Source organism: Chelonus insularis, unplaced genomic scaffold, assembly GCF_013357705.1.
Source record: "Chelonus insularis isolate UGA/USDA-ARS -01 unplaced genomic scaffold, ASM1335770v1 contig_25_pilon, whole genome shotgun sequence".
NCBI classification, from domain to species: Eukaryota; Metazoa; Arthropoda; class Insecta; order Hymenoptera; family Braconidae; genus Chelonus; species Chelonus insularis.
The window spans coordinates 564,448-590,330 of NW_023276451.1; the positions used below are offsets into that span (position 1 = coordinate 564,448).

The following is a 25,883-nucleotide window of genomic DNA, read 5'->3' on the forward strand; positions in this document are numbered from 1 at the left end:
ACAGTTTGGACGTTTAAACGTTGATTTACCTCATTTTACCTCGAAAAATCTCAGTAGAAACACATTGAGTTGAGTAAGCAATTGTTTATTTGTTGACTTAAGTTATTGACATGCCCAACAACCTTTTATTCTTGTAAAAATCATTCTAAGACAATGGATAATCCTGTTTTCCTTATGCCAACCCAATGATGACTTTGTAATTCTCGATACGATGCAAGCAATATGGTTTACCTTCTTCATTTTTGAAACTACTTAAAAATCACTTTATCATTGGAAAAACTCTTTTTTTCTTTTAAACATCTAGTTTTAAACGTCATTTTTATTATTGAATCATCAACAAATTTTATTATTGTATTCTTCCCGAGTAACTTTTATAATAATAATAATAATAATTATAGTAACATAAGTGCTAAAAGTTATAAAAGAGTACTGAAAAACATTTAATTTGATGCAAAAAATAATATTCTCATACGAGATAAAAATTTTTTCCATTAATTAATTGTCTTCGTTAATTGCAATCATCATACAGCTTTTATATTTCTATGAAGCTTTTGTTACACACTCGTTATTCCAACAGACCTGAAAACAATTTTTTTCAATATTTCGTCAATTTTTTTTATTAATTAAATGATAAACTTATTTTATACTACCTTGTTTTCATCACAAGGTGTTCCATTCATTACTAATGTAACATTTGTTACTGTTTGATTATTAAATTGACATTCAAAACCATTGTGACAGATGTCTACAATCGTTTCATTCTGAAAAAAATATTTATAAACAATTCATTACTTTTCTTCTTAACTTTTTCAACAAAGCAATACTTACAGATTTATCATCAAAGTAATATTTCCAATTATTACACCAACATTGTTGGTCTTTAGTAACTAATTGTCTTGGTGTTTTACCTAGGGATGTTGGTTCATTGACAAAATTACACCAGTCTTCATTCCTAAAATCAAAAAAATATATTGTAATGTCAAATAAAATGGTTAACAATTAGCATCAGATCAAAATTCTTCATAATTAATTTCATAATAATTTACCAGCGAAAGCATCGCGAGCAGTTTTTAGAGATATCAACAATCACTGAATGTTCATCATCTGAACTGTTCACATTTTTTATAAAGTTTGCTCCTCCAATTCTATAACATTTATTTTCATTCACCAGTAGTTGATAAAAATGGTATTAAATAAGAAAAAAATTTTTCCAGTCTTACACATAAAATATTTGATTAGCTGTATGCTGAACTGATGAAAATGTTAAATTACTTTGACCAAAAATTACTGGATATACATATTCAGAATTTTTTTTTTTAGTTTTTATTATTCCTTCTTTAGGATAAGTCATAATTTCTGTAAAAAATAAAAAAAATTTAATCATTTACATGAAAATAATGATGACAAAATATTTTTTAATGATATTCCTTACGTTTCACAGTTTGATTGGTTTTTTTATCGTATACCGAATAGCTAGAAGATGATTATTTGATAAATTTTTCAAAAATTTCAAGTAGAATATTTTTATTATATTATTAAAGATACTTACTTAGTAAGATGTATAACAAAGTCAATAGAGTCACGAGGAAAATGTGTTTTTCTCTTTGATATGAATTTTAATAAAGCATCATTTGCTTCACGAAGTTGTAACTGTCGAGTTGTAGTATTAAAAGCACTATTATCATAAAATGGAAAATCACTTCCATCCTAAAATGAATGTAAGAAATGTATCAATTTTAAAATTATACATAATAATTATTTTATTTTTTTAAAAATTTTCTTTCTACCTGTCTTATAGCTATTCCAGCAATATTGATTTTGAATTTTGTTCTAGCAAAAAACATGTTAACTACATTAAAATATGATAGCACATGAATAATGTAATGTTCATTTTTCTTTTCTCTTAAACCTGTAAGTGAGGTTGGTAATCTAAAAATAATAAAATTAGAAGTGCGTCAATCTTACTTTTAATTAGGGTTTTTAACTAATATTAATTACGGTTCAATGACATCTCCGCTGATAAAAACAAAAGATTCTAAATAAAATTGATACTGTTTGGACTTATGAATTCCTTCGTTTACGGATCTTTTGAATTTTTCTAATAAAAGAAAATTAAATTACTATATAAAAAAATAAAAGTTTAATTGATGACAAAAATTTCTTATTCATCAAAGTAAGTACTTGATAAAGGGGAATTATCAACCCATTCTTCTATTCTATCTATTTCTCTTTTTTTCCTGTTGCGATCAGAAGTGTATGGAATAGTTACTCTAAATTCTTCAGTGCCATAATAAGAAGCATTGTTAAGATGATATTTTTTACCAAGAATTCCAATCTAAAATGAAAAAATAATTACATAATTGCTTAAATCAAATTAATCGATCAAATAAAATCTACTAATTTACCATCAAATGATGTTTTGGAAAATATACCACTGCAGATTTGTCATTATAATTTTGATACATAACCCACGTTCCTACTCGGTTCAGATCCTACAAATACGATTATTAGTATTAAAAATATTTATGACGTAAATAAAATATTATCTGTCTTTTTATTTCAATCCGTGATTGGAATTTTAATTTTTTATAGTTAGTGTTATCTTCAAGGTCTACCTTCTAGGCAACTGCTTATATTTATTTAATTAATACAAAGTAAAATATGTTCATCATTACATTGTCATTAAAAAATGTTTTCGGAGTTTTCTTATCAATGATAGATTTTAAAAATTATTAAAGAAAATGTAATGAATGGAATAGATATCTTTGAAAAATGATATTGTTTATTATTAACAGTGGAATAAAATCTTACTGAGCTTTTCTCCTCCATATTCGACTGATCCGATTCCACCTTTTTAGTATGAACAGACCAAACTTTCAAATAATTATTAGCCACATAATCATTTTCCAATTTCGAAACTTGAAATATTTCTAATTTATGATTAACTGTTAAATAAATTGTTATATTTTGTGGTGGCAGTGGTAAAGTATCTTCACGTTTATAACGTCTTGAATGTTCAACATTATAACTGTCTACAAGAATCCTTGGAAAAAATAAATTTAGAGCTGTTAGAAGTATGATATAGTGACTGGATGTTACAGCCATAATGAACAGAAGGTTTAGACTGCATAAAATACTTTAGTAGTCATATTTATATTCTAGAGCCAATGACTGGTCGATAAAATCAAATTGTTCTTTGATAATTTCGTTGGAATTTTTTCGAACGATAAGATTGCTATAAATTTTCTAGCTGATGGGTTTTATTTACAGTGGTGCGCTTAATACTCACGTTCTGTTTGATATCTAAACTGATATTTAATTCTAGGTGCAACAATAGTTCTTAGTGGAATAAATTTGTAATAAACAGTTGTTAGATAATAAAAGTCGAAAAATTGAAAATTCTTTAAAGTTTATTGATCCTTAAAGCACAAAAACATCTAGAAATTTCGATATTTATTTCTCAAAAAATGTTGACACTTTATCAATATTTTTATTGCATCATCTAGATTATATTGAACAGTAATATGTTTTTATTAAAAATAATACATTTTATCAAATAATAAATTCATGCAAGAAAACGATTAAGCTTTCGGCACACAAACATTATTCCAACACACCTAAAATCAACAGTGATTAAAGTTGCAATCAAGAATATATTTATTTATGAAAAAATTATGTTCAACCTTCTCTTCTCCACAAGGTGTTCCATTCATCACCATTGTTACTTTCATTGTGGTATTGTTATTTATGTTTAGACATTGAAAACCATCAGCACAAATATCTATAGCTGTTGTATTCTAAAAATACAAGGAATTGTTTATTAGAAACTATTTGAATAAATTACTAAAGAGATAAAATATTTACAGTGATATTGTGATATCGATATGCATAATTACTACACCAACAATGCTCATCTAAAGTGAGCAATTTCCTTGGAGTAGACCCCAATGAATGTGGCTCATTAACAAAAGCACACCAATCTTTATTCCTAAAAAACCCATTTTTAGACTTTCAAATTTATTACTTGAAATATTTCTATTGTTTTATTTACCATTTAAAATAGCACTGATAATCATGAATATCATCAGTAATCACTCTAAAACTCATGTTGTTGTGTGATACATCCACGTAATTCCATCCTCCGATTCTAAAAATTCTTTGATTAGCTAATATTAATAATTTTAGTGCTAAAATAATTTCTTACACATGATAGATTTGATGAGCTGCATGAGAAACAGACGCATATGTGAAGCTACTTGATGTAATAATTAATGGATGAGAGCTAGGAGATTTAGCTTGTCTTGCTGCATAAATTCCTTGAGTCGGGTAACTTAGAAATGCTAAAAAATATTCACAAATAGAAGAAAAAGTTGTTCCAAATAATTGATTTAATTTTTTATCTCACCGTTTATATTTTTATCTGTATATTCACTATGCAAAGTATAGCTACAAAATATTTAATCAATTAGTTAAAATAATGAGTATTGATTTCTTTTGAATAAAGAAGGAAAATTCTTACTCAGTTAAATGAATAGCATAGTCATAAACATCACTGTTTATTTGAGGTTCACATTGTTTTAGAAAGTTCTCTAATGCTTCTCGAGCAGATATGACTTTAATTTGATTTTTTACTTTGTCTAAAGAATTTTTAGCTTCAAAGAAAGGCAGATCATCGGATTTCTATAAGAAAAACGATTTTGGAGTAGATAGTGCATTATTTTAACACATGTCTCAAAAAATAGAATTAAAAGCGATACTTCTTTCAATAATATTCCAGCAACATTGATTTTAAAAGTTTTTGGAAATTTCACGTTAATTAGATTAAAGAATACTAATACATGCATGACATAATGTTTATATTTCAACGATTCTGCATCGATGGTTGAAGAAAAACTGAAAAATTTTATACAGACGTTTTTCATTGAATTAGTAATGTTGTAATTAATTAGAATAATTTATTTACCTGTTAGTTAAACTCCCACTGACGACAACTAATGATTCTAAATAAAATTCAATTTTTGGAGTAATTGTTGTATTATTAATAGATCTACTAATTCTCTCTAAACATTAAAAGATTTTTAATTAAACGCTACGTTTTTTTTTAATAGAATATTCTTACAAATACAAGATAATTACGCATATCTGGAAAAGAGTCAGCTAGACGTTCAAAAGTGTCTTTACTTTCTCTTTTGCTTCGAGTTGAAGCCTCATGAGGTGGATCAGTCACTGTGACTTCATTACTTCCTTCATAATTAACAAAATTAATTATATACTTTTTCTTACCAACTATTCCGCCCTAAGATAAAATGCGTAAAATTGTAACATATTTTATATTCAATTCAATTAGTTTTAAAAAATAAAATGCAGTTGAAGATATTATGGATGAATGATTGATTCAATGATACTTGCTAATAATTTTAATTTTCGGAAATATACAACTGCAGATCTCAAAGTTTTGTTTTGATACATGTCCCATTTTCCTATTTCTTCTTGTACCTAAAAAATAACAATAAAAGATTTTTAGACACTTCAAATAATTGAAGTAACACTTTATAAATAGTTTTTTATCAAAGTATTTATTGATTTATTATCACCAAAATTAACGAAAGCATAAAAAATGAAAAAGTAAAGTAGTAATATTTAAAGTAATTATTAAAGATAAAAGTAGTTATCTTACATCATTTTTTTGTTTTATTTTTGATTTAGTTTGTGAGTTGCTGGCATTTGTATCAAATGTCCATACTTTTAAATTCTCGTTAGCAATATAATTTTCTTTTAATTTTGATACTTCAATTTCATCTTCTTCTTTACCATCAACATGTATTTTTATTTTTATTACTTCTGGTCCTTCGCCATCTTCTCGTTTTCGTCGCCCTGATAATTAAAAGATCTTTAATCAAATGACTACAAAAACTTCTTTCCAACTACTTACTTAAAATTTCTGATCCATCTAAAGATTTACCATTTATTCTTTCCAATAGAAGTAATAGACTAATAATGAATATCAATATTATATGATTAAAAGAAAAAAGTACCATCATAAACAACTAATTTTTACTTTAATAATTGTTGTTTACATGTAATGATATTCTGTACTGAGTTGGTTATATTATGTACATAGATTAGTCATACTGGTAAATTTTTTTGCTGTATTATCAGCTAAGTTATTTTTTCTCCCATGTAGCTATTCAAATGAGCACGAACTCATGATATTTCAGAGTTAACAGTATTTAAAAATCAATTCAATCTATAGTTATTCATGGGATTTTTATAATTTTTATCATAAACCAAGGTAAAACTCATTGAAAATTTGTAATTTTTATAAAAGATTCAAGGTAAAAAAGAAATAATTAACATTCTGAGAAAAGAATACAACTGATGGTTGATAATAGAAAAGGATAATTTCATTGCATGTATTTATTGATAAGAATAAAAAACATGATTGTAATGATAATTAATTTTGTTATTGGTTTAACTAGATATCTAGATGTTACTCTTCGAACGTCTTATTTTGTCATAAATTTCAATTAATTTGAAACTTAATTAATACAAAATCACATTAAATTCATGCAAATAAATAAATTTAGTCTTTTAAAAATCATCCAATTATATTATCATCAAGTAACACAGATGGTCTTTTTAGTGTGTATCTTTCGACTTAATTGTTCCCAACAACTACGTAAATTCTAATTAAGGTTGAATTATTTAACTACTACCGTCAAAGTAACAATCGAGTTCACTTCAAAGCGATACACATACAGAATACGAAGAATAAAACTGTATAAAGCAAAAACACAAATAAGTTTGAGTATTAGAGCATCGTTAATTAATATTAATTATCTGATTATGAAAAATCTGGTTTCAAGTTTAATCATTCGAGGTTTCTTTAAATTTATTGATGTATCTGATCACTTCAGTGGAGAATAATAATTCATCAGTTCATAAATTACTAAAAATATAAATGCAGAAGGTAACATCTTGTTCATCTCGTCGAGTAATCCTTTCTTATGATACAGCGTTTGATTATTGGTAATTTTTTTTTTTTCGTTAAACACTTTTTCTAATCTTCTAAAAATTATCCTTGTAAATAGGAATTATTTATTTATCTATAAAGGTGCTCTTCACATTAAAGAAATATTTTTTCCTGTAAATACAAGTAAAAACTTTTCTAACTTAAAGTAAAAGTCAGTTTATCATAGAAAATATTTTATTTGTAATCAATACATTTTTGGGCAAGTGAAATAAATATTGATCATCAATAGAATTATTTTTATTCTAAGTATTACAAGTAGTTAATTTAACACTAGTCTTTTTCAGTGAAAAAGTTTTCTTAGTGCATACTTGAAGAAAAACTGTGCTGTTGTGTACATGGGTAGTTGTATGTTAGGTACAATTCTTGACTCAATAAAGTTTTTTGTTTTGAAATCTCGAGTATTATTTTAAAGTATAATAGATCGACTGAATAAGACATTGTGTTAGCTATAATCAATATCTTTAATTACCACCGAAACTCTATACAACAATGATTTTATAAAATATCTCAATAAAAATAGTAATTGATTTCAACACCAGTTTTTACTCTTGACGCTGTCCGCTTATGGATTCGATGAGTTTATGAAGGATGAACGGTTGAACGTGAGCAAAATCTGGTGATGGGATAGCAGATTGAATGAAGAGTACATGACTTGACGAATTTTCAACCCTCGAGAGTTGATTAAGTGCTTTACCAAAAGCTGTATCTGCCCTATAAAACACTCCTGGGAAAAATTGTTTAGTGATTGGTTTGATTTAAATTAGATTCGAAAATAGAACATAGAGACTTACGGCATTTTTTAAATCGCGTGTTACCATAAAAATAAAAATCTCAACGTCATTTTCTACATTTATATACACATTATGAACTCTCATTATGTTGTTTTTTTATTTCTGACGAATTTTGACATTTTAATGATATCTTTCCAACAGTTTAATTGAATGAAGATTGCATGATATAAAACACTGATTCAAAGAATTTTAGCAAAGCTTATACACCTGCTCATAACAGATGTTCAACCTTCAATTATTATTAATTCAAATGATTAGTTGGACTTCTTGCAACTTTCCAATCGAAAAGGAGTCAATCGGAAGTCGATTGCAATTGACAGTTGGCTTGTAATGTTCTCACCACATGTAAAAGCTGCTGAGATTGTTCATGCTAATAAATTATGATGAAATAAAAAATGAATGAATAAAATAATATGTTGAGTTTAAAGAGAGAGAAATCGAAAATGGCAATGAATATAGAGGGGCGTCTTTTTCATGGTGGTCCTGGAATCGAAAGTGGCTGTTGGGTACATCCTCAACTGTTTATCTTGGACCATTGCGTTACCTTGGAAGTATAGCAGAAACTAAAGGGAAGATGAGGAAGAAAAAAATTGAGAAAAAATATTATAGAGAGCCTTAGGTCCTAATATTCAACACAACCTCCCTTATTCCGTGCGTCCACTGACTCTTCTGACGCTTGAAACACCGTGTGTGCTTATACAAGATAGCATAATGATATAGACGTCTCGTTAGCATCCCTTCCAGCGTTATGCATAGAGTTAGAGTAGATGTAGGATTTGCCCGGGCGCATGCATGCCTAATGAACCATCGAGCCCAGCTGCTGTCTATCTACACTTTCTTCGTGTGTGTTATGTTTAACATATATTCGAGTGCTCAGTTTTTTCAACCTCATGTAGTAGAATGAATATTTTTTTACACTTTCGTGAAGGAATTAGCTTTCAATGTGTAATATTTTTTGCAATTGATTTAATGAGTTCAAAAGAAAAGAGTTGGAAAGTATATAGCAAGTTTTAATTTTTGTTTGTTATGATTCGCTTGAAAGAAAGGTAATTCAGTTTTTGTAAGATAAAAACATTGCTTTCTCTTTAATATCTTGAAGATTTAAAAAAAATTTTTTGAGATTTCAAGTTTGCGAAATAACTTTCTCAAGAAAAAATCTTTTTTATTCACAAATTACGGAGTCAAATTTATTTAGTTTTTTTTTCAAGCGAATATTTAAGGTCGTTGATTAAAAACATAATGATGAAACAATTTGATGTGAAGAAATTTAAAAAACATTTATTTACTTAATACACATTTCTAAACAAAAAATTTCAACTGTAATGAACTATTTAATTATTTTTCTTAAAGAGAAGGAGAAATATTGTGATGACTTGATAAAATATTTTGGAAGAAGCATTTTTATACCGTTTAATACGCTAAATATCTGGGAAACAGTAAATTATATTTGGTCATGGAGAAAACGGAATTTGCTGATGCCGTGACCTTTTGGCTTCTTGATTCCTGGTAATTTTGTACTTTGTATAAACTTGAAAAGCCTCAAACGTCATATGTGAAATGCATAAAGACTATAGTTAGTCAGGTACGACCTCTCGCTTCGTTATTACTTCACTTGGTGTAGTAGACACGATTATGTGTTGACCGCGAGACCACCGAGGATGCTATTCACCGCCTCCTTGTCTTTTTCTTGTCTATATTCTCTCCTCCTTATGTATATTTTTCATTCTTTTTTTTCTATTTCTTGATGGCTTGTTACTCAGTAGGTAAAAGAATAGGAGGAGTTTTGTTTAACATCTATCATTATGTTTGACGATTGTATAGATGTGCCGATATAGATTAATTCATCTTAGTATATAATTAAAATTATTCTCACGAATGATTTCTTATTTACTTGGATTTAATTCCGTTTTTTATTCCAACATAATTTATCATAAAAATTTAAATAAATTTCTTTAACCAATTAGAAACAATAAGTATTTTAATTAAAATAAGTTTTTTTATTTAATACAAAAAATTCTAGTTTGGAATGCAATAATTGTTATTAATCTTCAAAAAAAAATTCATTAATATTTTATGATAAATTGTCTTTGATAAGAATAAAAATAGAATATTTTTAAGTATTTTATAGCTTTATCTTTAAAAATTGAATGCTAAACAATTTTTATTATTTCCTGAGAGTTGGAAAAATCCCACAAGGATAACGATTAGAGTCGAGTCTATACTCGACACCCTACGATTAAAAATGAAAAAATAACCCGGATAATAGAGATCTCACGTAAACCGTTGAACGAATCTAACTGATTGGTCACGCTCTTCTTAACGTTAATACCTACATCAGATTGGTTTTTCATCGACAGTATCTTCTCCGCGGGTTCTACTTAGTCAAAAGTCCCCTAGGGGTGTAACTTGGTCGCATGCTTGCACGCAACTTGACGCGGAAATGCAACACATACACGTGCTTAGCTGTAGGGATGTTGCATAAATGCATGTGAATATATATGTCTATAGAAAGCTAGTTGAAAACACCCTAAATCTATATGTACCAGCATGGTGAATTGCACCACTACAGGGAGTTTATCGCGGGGGTGTGTAGCCACTGTGACCACTAAAATTGTACGATTCGTCCTGGCACTGGTTTGACTGTAGTAACTTGCAACGCCAGTATACTAATGTACACGAGATACTGCCATCGAACTTCCGTATTTTCAGAGCCTGCTTCAGCCATGGGAAACTCGTAAAATCTTTAAATAAGAATTTGGATGTGTTGTTTGGGGTTTATGTCTTACGAAAATTCAATTGTTTGCTTTAAATACTGAAGAAAAATGAAACATTGAATTTATGAATGATAAATTTTATCTAGACTTTATTTCGGAATCAAAGACATGCATGTTCAAAAAAATGTAAATTGTAATTAAAAAAAATATTAAAAGAATTATTATCATCATTTTTATGACAAATATTATGTTTGAATCTATATTCTTTACATATATGTAAATGAGAATGAAGAATAAATCTTCTGATAAGTGCTGATGATAAGTTTCTTTATTATAAGTGAAAAAAATTATATACAATTCACTAATAATGATTTTACACTCTCAGAAATTATTCTTCATTTATCTCCATAATTCAACTTACTTCACACAAAAAAAAATCCATCCAATAAAATGATGACTAATTTCATCTATTAACTTTCCATAAATAAGAAATACTTTTCATCAAACGTTCAATGTACTCTAATGACACCACTTTGTATTTTATTGTCATCCAAAGTGTTGGAAAATGACGTTGGTCACGTGGACATGTGAATGCAGTTAACTGCAACATGACTCTCTGATGCTTCCTTGGAGCAATAAAAGGGGAAAAGTGCGGGAAAGCTGAGCAGGAATTGATTCATAATACTCAGCTAAATGTACACAAACACAGCACATGAGATTAAAGTGATTGGTGGATGAAAGATTATTTCAAGGGTCCAAAAGTTGATCATTCATCTCGCCTTGTTTCTCACTAGAAGGGTCAGAGGGGTAGACGAGATGGCTACATGAAGTCAGGGAAGATGCGATGTCACTGAGCGGAACCCAAACGTCGGCCGGAAGTAGTCCAGTCACGTGGCTTAGCCAACACGCAATTGTGTCCGGCATAATAAAGCATAGCTTCGCTACTGCCTATACTCCTCCATTTTCCTTCTCTATTGCTCTGTGCTGTGTCTCTGTATGGTCTCTATTTAATCGTGTGTGTGTGTATACGCGACTGGGAGGTATGCACTGGTGTGGGTATATGGCTGGTAAGTGAAGTAGCTACGTTGTATGTGGAACCTGTGGTGGAGCGATGAGGGCATTGGTTCTATTGCGCGAATATATGTGGCATTGATTTATGTCCTCGTGACGGATCGGGGCTCCAACTCGAGAGCTTAAGTCTCTCGACGATTCAGCCTCACTTTATGCATATCCTTCCTGGTATCTAGATGACATCTGTCTGCATTAATTCCTCTTATCTGCAAAAACTGGACAATTGTTTTCATTATTTATCGTCAGCATAAATCAATTGCAAATTTATAAATGACCACAATTGTGCTTTATAAGTGAAGCGAAGTGAAGACGGAAAAAAATTTGATACTTGGAAATTTTGCTGACCAACATCCGATGTATGAAGAAGAGGGTTGGATTATATACGCTGATGTAAAAGATTGAGCGCATCCCCTTGTCACCCTCTTTGTATCATTATTTGTTAGCAATTTTCCAAGCTGCCGGCGCATATCTACCGGCGTAGACGACGCGTGCCAGTCTCTTCCTGTCCACGTCGAATCTTTTCATTGCTTATAGAATACGTTATATTGCGGTCATTGTCATTGTAATTCACAGACAAGAATGATAGATAATGCAACGAGAGTATAACTGAGCGCGTGCTGCTAACAGACAACTGGTAACACGTAAGCGTCGATCTTCCTCTGCATGATGTTCATCATATGTTATTTTGTCGTTTTATTGGATGTAATGATTGTTCATTTGCAAAATCATGTACTGCTAATTGAAAGTTAGATGGATTGAAAATTAAATTGATACTAACAACCAACTATTTTTTTTCATTTTAAAAAATTTCTTAAAAAACTTTAACTAGATAAAGTTGAAAATAATTATTACAAAAATTATAATTGACAACACTGTAAATTTTAGTGTTTTATTTAAAACATTAAAAGTGTTTTAATATGACGTTATCCATTTGATTAACATTATCTCGATTTTAAAACGTTTTTAAGTGTTTCAAAATCGAGATAATGTTAATCAAATGGGTGACGTTATAATAAAACACTTTTAATGTTTTAAAATAAAATACTAAAATTTACAGTGAAATTATTTAATTTGTTATTAAAAAATTAAAATATCAATATTTCATTTGTGAAATCAAAGATTCAAAAGTATTGTAAAATATTTGCATGTCTTCATCTATACATAGATTGACAAACTACAGAATTTGTTATTAACAACATCATTTTCCCCAAGACGAAAGACTCTAGGGAACTGGCACCAATTGTACTTGTACCGTCAACCGGGGCTACTTTAACAGCTTTGTTTATCTTGTAATGCACAAACTTCCTGGGTTGGTTCAAGCAAAGATATACTTAAGGTTGATCTTGAATCTAGGAATTTTGCTTCAATATCTCTTGGCAAAAATCTTCAGAATTGCAAACAAAACTTGTCAAAGAAGCCTTGGTTTACAGGACTAACTAATAATCTATAAGGCGTCTCGATTGGAAAAATATAGATATATATATAAGATTTTTTATTTATATATGCACTGAAAAAAATCGTGTTTAATTGGAGTATGATTTACTAATAGTTGATATAGAATTTTAACTATGAACATACTATGTTCCCTATAAATAATTCTTTTGGTAATTTTATACTATCGCGATCCCCTCGTTATTTGGCTCTAAAAAATCGAAAAATCAACATTTTGAAGTGATTTTTCTTCTAAAATCTTCGTTTGACGACGGATTTACGAAAATGATTTCTCGATTTTCTAGAGCCAAAAAACGGGAGGATCGCGAAAGTATAAAATTACCAATCTGTTTTTCAGTGTGGACCTTTGCGCACTAATTTTAGGCAAATAAATAGATAAAATAAAAAAATGTTTATAGGAAAAGATTTTAGACTTTAAATTTCGGATATTTTGCTTATTCTTCAACTAATCGTCCTCATCTGGTTTCATTCCATAGATCGTTGTTGCACGAATCTTTTCCTGAAGGCATTTTTTTATTTTATCTATTTATTTGCCTAAAATTAGTGCGCAAAGGTCTATATACTTTCATGTATGTATATTTTTCCACTCGAGGCGCCTTAAGTCCAAATCAACCCTAAATATTATCAAATAAACAAAATTAAGTTTTATTATAAACATTAACATGAGCATATCATTCACACAACAATTAAAAAATAACTTAATCATGTAATTAATAATACAATGACCGAATTTTATTTATACTTCAACATAAATTAATTTCAATTTATAAAAAAAGTGAATTTCGCTAACTTCAATTTTTTGTTAAAAAATAATAATACTCATTGTTCGAGAAAACGAAAAGACCTAAACAATAGAAAAATATCTAAACATCTTCAACAGAAAAAGTATTTTGTGTTAGCATTAATATATATATTGAATTTATACCAATGATTTTATTTTTGAAAAAGAACAGAATGTAATTGAAGGATAAATATTTTCGTAAAATCAGGGAAAAGAATAAAAGCGTAATCCCCAATGTAGAAGTATCGATGTCGAAGGGTCGACAGAGTAGATGTCGTTTGTACGTCGATCTCTACCCCCGTGGATTGTCGAAAAAGGGAGAGTTTCAAATGAGTGAAGTGGTGGAGAGACGTATTCGGGGAGAGGACTCGTGTTTATTGACACAGGAAGTGATTGCCATACCCATGGGGTGGAAGTCCCGAGATTTCACAGTATTCTTCTCCCTCTATAGTCTCTTCAATCCACAATCTCAGGGGAAGAAAGCACACGCTCAAAGTTCAGCTTCTATTTGCTACGTAATCCCATGATAAATTACTAAACTACTATTCGGATAGATAAGCTCTATTAATTTTTCGTTATAAAGTGTGGTTCTGATGCCCCGGCCAGTGTCAAAGGGTGATACAACATTCACTTTTCACCCTATCCATTTCTATTTGTCATCTATTAAATGATTAGTCACTCAACAATATTAAACTCACATTAAGTTGTTATGATCTTTTAATATTTCTTCTTATTACCAATTTTTCAAGCTATTTCTTCACATTGAAGGCCTAGAAAAATTGACATTTTGCAAAAAAATCGATTGAAATTTATTTAAAGTTTTCTAATAATTTATCAACGTCATCTTTCTTGGGATATTTGTAAAAAAAAACATCATTACCATTGCATAGATTTTCTCCTGAAATAAAAGCAGTAGAATTATATGTCTCGTAAAAGTTTATGGTTGTCTTTAAAATTCACGATGAATTTATAGTCTCATTCAATACATTTTCTTTTTACTCTGTTAAGTAATATTTTTTATTTCTTACTTTATTCTAAGTTGAAAAAATTCTAGTAGGTATCTCGTTCTCGACAATAATTTCCCAGTAATTTCTCTTGTACTTTAGATGGCTACAGGACGTAATTATATCGAGATAAAATGGAATCATCCAGATCATAAATCGATCCCGATCCTACATAATTTACAGTGAAAAATAAAAAAATAAAAAATTTAATAAATGAGTTTGAGGATTGAAAAAGTTTGGTATTAAAGCAAAACATTCATGATAAAACACATATGAAGGAGGAAAAGAATCATGATTGCATGATGTATACAACGTGTGACTTTGCTTTCTTCACTTCACATATTTGTCTTTTTCTGCCGAATGACCATTCAGTATATATGTCTATAATCATGAAAGCACTCTGTGACGGTATAACGCGAGAAACCAGTTTCAAGTTGATGCTTATTATCCACTGAAACACCACTTGATAAATTAATCGTGGCAAAACAACGATACAGTTTAAAGCCATGGAGTTATGTACAAAATTACTGTGCCAATGTATCAAGATCATCTCCAAGAAAGTGACTATTATCCGCAATTTTTCATTTCTACTCTTGCACTTAATTCAATAAATACTAGTCTATTTATTACTTATTCTCACACTTTTAATGCATCCTCAACAATGTTCTTATTCACACTTTAAAATAAAACTCATCATTTTTCTTATTAAGTAAATAAAAATGAATAGTTTTATTATTTAATGAAACTCAATCTTGAGATCTTGAAGTGAAATTTAATTTTGAAAATTTATTGCTTGATAAAAAAATGAACGTTTTGATTTTAAAGAGTATTTAAATGATATTTTATTTATATCACATTCACAATAACGAAAAGTGACTAACGCTGGCAGTTTGCAATTCAAATGGCGCCCAAGTGCATTCATAAGAATGCTTATATTGCAAGATGAAACACGTTTGGATTACAAATGAATAATGTCAGCGTTTTGACTGTGATTTTCATCGGCATAGCAGGAATACTTGGAGATGAAATGAAAGGTACACTATTCATATACATTGTGTGACTTATCTTACAACAAACGCGCCACATCCTTGACACGTGTAAAATCCTGAAGATGCCTACTGGTATCGCGTCAAGAGCCGGTTTCACGTCTTCTTATCTCAACATTGCTTGATAAATTAATCGACATTAAGGACCAGAGAGTTAGGCTTCTATACTTCGTGTATTCGTTAGTGATTTGAGATCATCTTAACAAACTCGAGAATGCCAAGCTCTAGTCTTGAGCACCATCTACTAACCCATCTGAATTGCGGCGATCTATCAACCCTGAATATTCGCAAGGCTATCTCCTTTGCTGCTATTAAGGAATCCTTTAGACATTTTTTTAGCTCGGGATTCAAAAAAATCTGTCAATTCTTGAAGAGTCATTTTGTGCTTAAAAATATAGAATTTAAATTCAACTAAATATTTTTTCAAAATTTTTACTTATATTGATATAAATCTTATTAAAATTAATTTTTTTTTTTTTTTTCAAACAAAAACAATTGGAAACGAAATTGGGTTTTTTTTAATTGAAATTTTTTTTCCAAAACTGATGAATAAAAACAAATGTTTTTGATAAATAAAATAAATAATTCGTTTGATATTTTGATATAAAAATTGACAGGATTAAAAACAAGATTTAACAGAGATGAGATTTTGTGTGATGTCGATGTCTGACAGCACAGACGTAAACGGGACGACTTGGATTAGGAATGTGGGTTCGAACTGACCGCGGCGACTTACATCTTTTTCCGCGCTTCGACGCATAAATAAAACGGCCACGGATAGTTTCGATGTGTGGGCCCTGCAGCGGTTCCAAGCGGCTCCGTCTAGGCGCCGCTCTTTTGTCTTAGCTAATAGAACACGCGTTCCTATATGCGTCCCTTTTGTAAAAATTCCCGAAATGTCCCGTCGTATAAACCCCGCTCCGTTGCTTCACTCTGTATTCTCAACCTCACCTCTTCATTTTTCTCTTTTTCACCAGACATTCTTCTTATTCTTCGTCTCTTGCAAAATTTCCTTTCACTTTTTGGGCGAGCTTATTTATCGTATATTTATCTAAGATTATAAAGAACGTGTCATTAATTGTATATTATTACTTATTAAATTTTGATCGAGAATAATTAAGTTAAAAGATCCAAGAAATACTTTGGAAATACCTGAAAAAGGTTCTACCAACTTTCAATTCTCAAGCCTTTGCTCGTTAATTAGTCAGATACGGAAAATTCAATACGACTTAGCTCTCATGGAATGCTTTAACGCGTTCTTTGAGTATTTAATTTCATCACTATAATATTAACGGAAAAAAGGTCTGGTTTCATTTCTGAGGTGTAAATTTTTCTTCCTTTGCCACAAAATAAATTCAACAAGAATCAATACAGACTTTTTTCTTCATTCTTCTAAATAAAAATTTTTTGTTTCTTTTGCAAATAACTGTAATCCAAAAGCTTTTCAATTTTTTCTATTTAACTTAAAATCAATGATATTATTATAGAACTTTATTGTCATCTATTCTTTAATGAAATTATTACTTTACTATTATACTTTATGATCTGAAAATAATAAAAATATTTTTTGCTATTTCAGAAAAGTACACTGAGAAAAAATTTACTTCATAGAAAAAATATTTCATTCGATCATTAACATCGAAATTTCAAATAATCGCAATAAAATATTTCTTCTAAATTATGAATATGTCATTGAAATCATTTTACTTACTCAAATGAATAAAATGTCATTTGTTTTCGAACTTATCGCAACATTGAAACAAAAGACTAAATGTGTTTTTGATAACACTACTGTTAGTCTGAATAAAATATTATCTTGAGAATATTCCAAGTTTCTTTTATTGATTGGATAAAAAATTCTTTCATTCAACGAAATTTTTTTCTTAGTGTATATAGTAATTGAAATGATAAAATGTTGGCTCAATCTTTGGATTTTTGAGTTGAAATATTTTTTCTATATTCTGTATGATGGAGATTCCTGAGTTGGAGCTGCTTGAATGAGTGTAATATCATCCACAATAAACGTGAGTATTCAATCCATTAATCATAATATTAATAATTTCAATTGCTTAGTCGAACCGACTTTACCGGTAGAGATGTAGAAGACAACGATTTTTCGTTCTTCAGTGAAGAACGATGTAGGGAAAAAAAGGAAGTTGGGAAGTATTCGTGGAGAATTGGATCGAGGGAGATATTGGAATGAAAGAAAAAAAGGGTGAAAAGGTACGATGTAAGATAGAGGGAGAAAGAGAAAGAAAGTAGAAGATGAGATTGGAAGATGAACGAGACTGAGAGAGCAAAACGGAAAAGAGAATGAGAGGTCCTGGCGCCACTCTGGGCATACCACTTATTGCTTTTTCTTCTTTTTCTTCGCCTACTGTCCACATCGTCTCGCTCTTTCGCTTGTGTGTATACAATCGCGACTGAATTTCGATTCCACACTGATAGCATGGAGCGCCGGTCACGTCCTCGTGGTACGTCTAACTTATTGTCTTATTATTGGACCACCTAGTGGATGTTGAGCCCAGGAAAATGTCTTTCCACGTTGTCAGAATGATAAACCTGCAAAAATATTAATGAAATTTATTCATTTGACTCATCAAATTCACCAAAAGCGTTATTCTTTATCTTAGCAATTTTATTTTCAATTATTTATCAGTCAATTATAACTAAAATTTATTTAATTAATTTCTCATTATTTATGTTTATGACTTATTAATACTTTTAAATATCTTTTTATTTTATCCAAATAAAAGTTTAATTTTTAGCATGTTAAAAATTAATTCAATTATTTTTTTTTCTCTCTAGAAGTGTTCCTTTTTTATAACAAGTTTTTTGCTTGTTAGATTTGTCAGAGTTGTTAATTAAAAGTAATAAAAAAAAAATTAATCAACTAAAAGAGAAAAAAGTCACGTGAATAAATAGAAAAGTTTTGGTGAGTTGTATCAGTTGTCATGCTCACGTTTTTAACTTTTTGGAATAACACTTTAGGTATGTGTATTCAATTCACCTCAACATGATCGCTCCAAAGATTCGTTAGACGTACGGAATTCGTCAGACTTCTCAGAAGACGCTCTCGGCAAATCTCCACGACTCTTTGGCATCTCGCGTTGAAATATTCGAGATTCTGGGGCATTAGAGAGCAAGGGAGATAAGATGATGCATCAAGAAAAAGAGTCAACAATACAAAACGAGACGACCGTGTCCAGGGTCGTGAAAGAATTGTGCAATGCACGTGAGTCTATTTCATATCCTTTACCTGCAATAAATACTCAGTACTGGTTGATGTCTTCGTGACAAGGGAGTTACGATGATGAGGCTTCTGATGGCGTAGTCTCGAGACAATCTCCTCGAGATTGGGACTGAGGGAGGTATAGAAGAAATCGATCTGTCGCTCGGTGAGACGTGAAGCCGTCACTGATCTATGAATCCGATGAACCTGACTCTCCTCGACGATAGCATCGAGACAAGTGGCAGATTATATCGATAGACGTATCTACTTCTGGTTCCCTTGTGACTCAGGATTGGAGATCATAGTGACAGGATTCAGCTAGCGATACACTTCAAGATTCCCACGTGTTGTTTGGTTCGTTGGTCTTGATCAAGACAATTCTAGATACACTCTAAGCAAATAATCAATCAAAATAGTAAATAAACACATAATAGATAGATACAGTTAATCCTAAATCTTATTTTAATCCTTTAATCCAATTGGTGAGGGATTAGAAGGCAGTAAATAATGTATCTTAATCACTCAGGATCATGTTTGACTTTTGAATGCAATTTATCAATAATTAGAGATAACAAAATAGTGGTGAAAATAATTCTTTAGTGTTTACAAAAAATGTGAAAAGGTGAGATCATTAGGCTCTAGAGTTAATGATTTATTGTTTTAAAGTTGAAGAAAATAATGAAGTGTGTATAATGGATTATTTAAAATCGTCATATTGTGTTTGTTATTTTATGTAATTGATTATTTACGGATACAACTGATAAAATCTTTCACTTTTAACTGACATTGAAGTATTTAAAAGGATAATTTAAATACGTGTGCATAACTATTAAAAGTAATGGATATTTGATTTATTTAAATTTTCTCGGAAATATTTATTGGTATCGTGATTGTATAAGATGATAATATTGAAGAAGGTGAAAGGTAAGGTTAATGTTAAAAATGAGTAATAAGTCCAGTGTTGGAGTTTGAGAGTAGACTGAATAAAGGAATTAGAGAGGATGGGTCGGTCGGCAACGTTAGGCGTGAGGGAGTTTCGTTGAGGGGTTTGGCAACACGTTAATGAGGTTGAAACAAAAGAATCTTCAGGATCACTCTCACGTAGTAACCGAGGCCGCCCGTTGTGCTGGGTAACCGCGGGGGGTTGCTGGCGCCATGAGCTGTCATCACGTGTCGAACGCCAGGCTATGATATCCAGGTATAGACGCCTCTTGCCTCTTACATTCATGCTTCTTAAGGCGGCTTTTCTCAACCCTTGACAGACCCCATGGCGGGAACAAACTACCCTTTGCGTCCTAACGAAATGTCGAGTGAACCTTGGGGGCGCATACTCCTTTCTCTTCTTCCACGAGAATGAGACGCGATTGTTGGAGATCTTGAAACAAGATACGAGACCCTAATGTTCGGTATATCTGTCCCTCAAACATTAAAACTGCCTCGGGGATTCTACATCGCGATCGATCATGCGCACATTCGCCCTGGCGTCGTTTTTCTTTTATTTTTTCCGCAATTTCAATAATCCCGCCAAATTAACCTGGAGCCCTGTGGCACGACGTGTATCAAAACGAAGTGTATAGGAATAGGCTATATGCCTCCACCAACGAGCTATCATTACCGCAATCTTGTCTCGACGTAGTCTTTGTGTTTATTGTGGATCTTGTTATGCACGTATACACATACAGATGGTATTCAGGTATGATGTTTATAAGCATGAGCTCGTGGGTATACATAATACGATGGCCACCCGGCGCCCGGAATCGACGAAAATTGCGTTTCCATCGCGTTATAAACCATTGCTCGCGCGCATGTGCCGTTTAGCAATCTGGTTAAGACATCTACCACTGGTATGAGACTCCCTGACTCTCTTTCTCCCTTGTTGAAAGTAAACGTGTGGCGGAATGAAATTGACCTACAGCACTATGGATGTACGCTCAAGGCATTGCTGACGATAGTTATTCGTTCCTTCACGTGGTATGCCGCCGGACCACACACGCCGGCGCCATAACCAATACACGCAACGTGGCACTGAGAGTTGCTTCCATCTTTTTCTCCTTTTCGTACTCTGTTTCCTATACCATGTAAGTACACCAACACAATTCATGCTCTGTATGTGGAAGCGATAAATAAACTATAACTAACCGCCCTCGGTCTCTAGTGACAGGTGAATGGTGGATCCTCTTGTTAACTTGCACAGAAAGAGTTTTGCCTTTCCCCGTTTCACATATATCTATATACGTGAATGATAAAAAAAAACTGATTTTACTTTATGTTGAAGAAATCGCAAATTTTTATCCGGCCTTGCATCAAACATTAATGAGAATGTATTGAAAGTTGAATATTACTAGAAATCTATGATTCTTTTGATGCTAATAGAAAGAAATGAAGCAGAAAGACATATTCCAGTGATGCAAACACTGGATGACGGAGTACAGTGGGTGTACGTTTCGCTTGGCGCGAACTTGATGGATCTTTATGTCGTCCAGCTTTGCCAAGCGTTGGTATTGTTATTATTTACTCTGAGGATTTATTTTCTAGAATGTTTTGTGCAATGCAATGCTTCAAGCATTTGCTAAAGGCGGTTTTTCATTCTCTATCTCTTGGATCCAACGAATTGAAAAAAAAAAACCGAGGAAGTATAATATATACTAAGTACAGTTGAAATAAATACACCCATATCGATCTGATTTTGAGCTAAAGTCCAACTATAATAATATTTATACCTGAGACGTCAGAGAAAAAGAGTAAGAAAAATGACAAGAGGATCATGTCAATCTTCAAGTACTTTCCATTTAGCTATTCGACACGCTCACCCAGAAATATATTTTGGCATTGTTGGCGAAGGTCAGGTAAACGATGATATTTGTCATCATACAATGAAACTCAAAATCGCGAGAAATGAGCTCGTAAACACCAATTGGATTAAATGTATCCATTACCTATTGTCAGCTTTTCATGACAATTGTCAGTGGCGTCTTCTTCCCTTTCCTTTATTCTCTACACATTCAGATCTGTTCCGCCTCGTGACCAACTACCATCAAGATTTTGTTGATCCTGTCGGCACTCTCTGTACTTCTGAGGATCTTGGCAGTAACTCGCAAATGCGACGTCGGTTAACTTGATGCAGGAGGGAAGATCTTGGATCTCATCGAGTTAAACCGTTTACCAGTGTCCATTTTCCATAACAAGGACTCAATACCTAATATATACGGTCTCTTGAGTACTACCAATAGGATGATGCATAATGGAACTGGACGAGTTTTATACCAGTGTCATAATCAACGAATTTTTTTCTTCAATACTTTTATATTCATTATTATTATTTATCAGAGTACTGATTTAAAAAAAAATATATATTTTTAAAGAATTTTCATAGTAAATATTTGAAGCTAATGAGGATGATAATTGAAAGGTCGGCAAATATAAAATGTATGGAGAAATATGTTAAAGAAATTATGACACAAAGCAAGAGTGTTTTCAAGAAAATAAATCCGGATGAACTTTGTAGGATTTTGAAGCAAGTGAGTCAAATCAATTTTCTTTACGTGTAGCAGTTCTAAGTCTTATTCTGGAGTGTTTAGTAAACGTTCCACCTTCTAGACAAAAGTTTAGCTCGTTGAGCAAGAAATAGAAAAAAGGGCGGCATTCGATGATGGTAAATAAGAAAAATATATAAACTAGAAAAGTAGAAACTAAACAAGGATATAAAAAAGCCTGGCAAGTTTAAGCTGTTCTAGTTGAACGAGGACCCAGGTTGCGGCTATTGTACGAATGAAATTAGCCCTGAAATGCCAGGAAGATAATCTAGAAGCAAGGAGAGAAGTGGAGATGCGGTCTCTCTTTCTTCGTTCCACGAGCCAGATCATCCTGTTAAACGGATCCCAAGTCCTCTAGTTTTTCCGCTGGCGTTCAATCCGCCACTGATGCCTTCACTTTCAACAATTCTTCACTTTAGTTTCTTTTACGCCTGGTGAATCGTTTTTCATTTCTACGGCGCCTGCCTTATATTTCTCAACGAGCCCTTATTTTTTTTTCTTCATCTTATTATTTCTTTCTCTTTCTCTTTCCTTCTTCATGCTTTTTCTTCATTCTTACTTTATATTTTTTTTTATCAACCGTCTCATAGAACAGCTAAATAGTTTCTAGGACTGCACGCTCGACCGAATGGAGCATCTTCCTTCTGTGTGACGGATTATCATCCTTGCCCTCAAGCATCCATGTATCTACTTGGTAAGCAACCAACAGAAGAAATGATGACCCGGGGAATATCTCTGTTCAGAAAGGATTCTTTTCGGTACGAATATCATGCCATGGATAAGCAGCGTTGCGTGGCATTGCAATGTAATGTATCTTAAGCATCTTGGTACATTCAGATCCCGGAGAATTTTATAAAGAAAAATAAAAAGATCCTGGGAAGCGTGAATTCAAGAAGACGCATGCGTTTTGCTCTATACTACTGTACGCTCTGATCATTCCCGCGAGTCTTGTGAAGAAAAACAAGCAGTATGTAGATGCACAAGACTGCAGAACGAGATTTATCGATCAAGTAGTTTGATTGGAGATAGCGCAGATCGATCGAAATTCCCGCTGGCCGAAGTTGAACGCCAGTGGCCTGACATTCATGGCAAGATCTACGGGTCCAATGCGAAAATATACGGAGATACATGAGACAGAATGAGAGAGAAAGAAAATTCTTTAGCAGCATAAAGAAGCAACCAACTCAACACGAGCAGCAAATGAAATGCATGTCTCATGCTTTTTATCCTACAGAACTTCAAGCGAGTCAACTACATCTTTGGATCTCACGAGCTTTATATGTTTAATGAAATAGAAATTGAGGCCAATGGATATAAGAGGGTGAGATTCTTCCCTCCGAGATTACAGATAAACTTGAAATAAATTAATTATTTATTTATAAGCTCGATATTTTTTCTCCAATTATTTAAAAGAGTTCTGCTATTTAATTGACAGAAAATAATGAAGTATTGAAATGGTTTTTTTTTGTCTGAGTTGCATTAAATGATGATAGGAAGCTTCCAACTCTGTTGGATTTATTGTAAATTTAAAGTTACACATTAATGATTCGTTCTTTTACAGTTAGATCGTTTTTGTGTCAAGTAATTTATAACTTTTTTTCATTGCAGGTTCCTTGAGTATGTCAAAGATGAGTTAGTAATCAATTACAAAGCGGTCTCTTTGTCAGACCAAAATTGATTGCTCGAGGGATGATTCTTGAGTTCTGCATATCGAGCATCAGAGGGTGGACATGCTTCCGGCAAGCGTTTAATTGTGTGCATAGCCATAAGCGAGCAACTCGGGTCAACAGAGATACTACCGTGCTTGTATCCCTTCAATGATAAAAAATTAATGGACAACTGCTGTTTTGTGAGTACGTTTATTTTTTTAGTATTAAATTTTCATCATTTATTTTATGAGCTAAAAGAAATCCTTTATTTAAGTTCAAATTTATATATAAAGGAGTTAAGTTGATTGTGTTGTTTAGATAGAATATATTCTAGTAGATGTAATGTGTTTCTGTAGATACGTACATTTATAGCTCTTTAACCTCGGTGACTCGAGAGACAACAGGCGTGGCGGTGAGTCCGCGCATTTCTGTGTGTGACAGAAAGTTAACTCTACTCGCCGAGGGTTGGTTTTCGTGCGTTGGAATCATAGAACCGGTTGACTGCTTCCCGCCGGTGGTCTTGCGAACGACGTCGGAGTATTACACGCTTGAGGAGAGATTCTCTCATCTCTTGGTGCAATCGTCGTCGCGAATGTCTTTTTCTCTAAAACACCGTCGTCGCGACACGATGCTTCAATTATTTCATGGTGTAATTATTTTAATGCAACGACGCTATCTTTTTTTACAGCTTCTTTTCGTTTTTATTTTAATCATTCCAATGATTCAAGTATATCATATTTTTAATCATATAAATTTATTCAACTGTCACTCAATAAAGCTTTGATATCCATCACTAAGATGATTTTCAGTTTAAAAATTTACTTTGGTTGTCCAGAGCTCAACAGAGATAAACAAATAAAAAGGATTTGTTATTTATTTATCTAAAATATAAATCTAGTAGAGATATTAGTAAACTGAAAAATATTAGATGTGTATATGGATGCAAAGACCATTTCAAACAGTTACTCAAACACGTTGAAAAATGTTTCTATAAGCAAAAACGCGTTCACGCAAATTGTAATGTGCATATCTGTATAGATTCAACGTTATTACAGCTGTAAGCTATGCTTATAGACAGAAGTAGTATCAGTGAGTAGGAAAAAAAAAAAGATGAGAAGGGTCGAGGGTAAAGACGAGCAAGCGGACTAAGTGTACGAAGGGATGGAAGATGCCAGGCGTCCCTTCAAGGCGCCTCTTACGTCGTCCATCACCCCCTTATCCACCCCGTCACTTTCTACGAGGTCTTTGGACTTTCTTGCTTCTACCGTAATCTAGAGCTGTTAGACGACGAGGGAAAATTTTATTGTCCTTCCACTCTCACGTTCCGGAATGATCCGAATAAATGGAAAAAATGAATTTAAGTTGGAGATATTATTAAAATCCAACAATTGATTTTATGAAGTTAAAAAAATTCATTGAATTACATATTTTGCTTTACAAGTTAATTGAAAATATTTTAATGCAATTGTTTGTTTAAATTTATAGTTGAAAATGAATTGATATGATGAAAAAATTGGCAAGTGAGAAAGATCAAGTGGAATTGAAAAGATTGATCGACATAGGTAGAATTTATTTAG

General features: G+C 31.7%; 2 protein-coding genes across 2 annotated transcripts; both read right to left on the bottom strand.

Moving 5' to 3' along the window:
* Positions 1 to 342: 342 nt before the first annotated feature.
* Positions 343 to 3,116, bottom strand: LOC118064855 (uncharacterized). Its single transcript, XM_035079749.1, has 12 exons — positions 2,812 to 3,116; positions 2,406 to 2,492; positions 2,182 to 2,335; positions 1,999 to 2,098; positions 1,788 to 1,929; positions 1,550 to 1,707; positions 1,433 to 1,473; positions 1,221 to 1,356; positions 1,047 to 1,145; positions 829 to 952; positions 651 to 761; positions 343 to 579 (listed from the first exon to the last, which is right to left on the bottom strand). The coding sequence occupies exons 1-12, from the start codon at positions 3,103 to 3,105 to the stop codon at positions 541 to 543; spliced, it is 1,485 nt and encodes a 494-aa protein (XP_034935640.1). The 5' UTR covers positions 3,106 to 3,116; the 3' UTR covers positions 343 to 540.
* Positions 3,117 to 3,476: 360 nt separating this feature from the next.
* On the bottom strand, positions 3,477 to 6,079 carry LOC118064881 (uncharacterized). The gene is made up of 13 exons (XM_035079793.1): positions 5,933 to 6,079; positions 5,678 to 5,874; positions 5,410 to 5,496; positions 5,137 to 5,296; positions 4,964 to 5,060; positions 4,758 to 4,893; positions 4,520 to 4,680; positions 4,406 to 4,446; positions 4,205 to 4,340; positions 4,052 to 4,147; positions 3,865 to 3,988; positions 3,684 to 3,797; positions 3,477 to 3,617 (listed from the first exon to the last, which is right to left on the bottom strand). Exons 1-13 carry the CDS (start codon positions 6,039 to 6,041, stop codon positions 3,582 to 3,584), a joined length of 1,494 nt encoding a protein of 497 aa, XP_034935684.1. The 5' UTR covers positions 6,042 to 6,079; the 3' UTR covers positions 3,477 to 3,581.
* Positions 6,080 to 25,883: the final 19,804 nt, after the last annotated feature.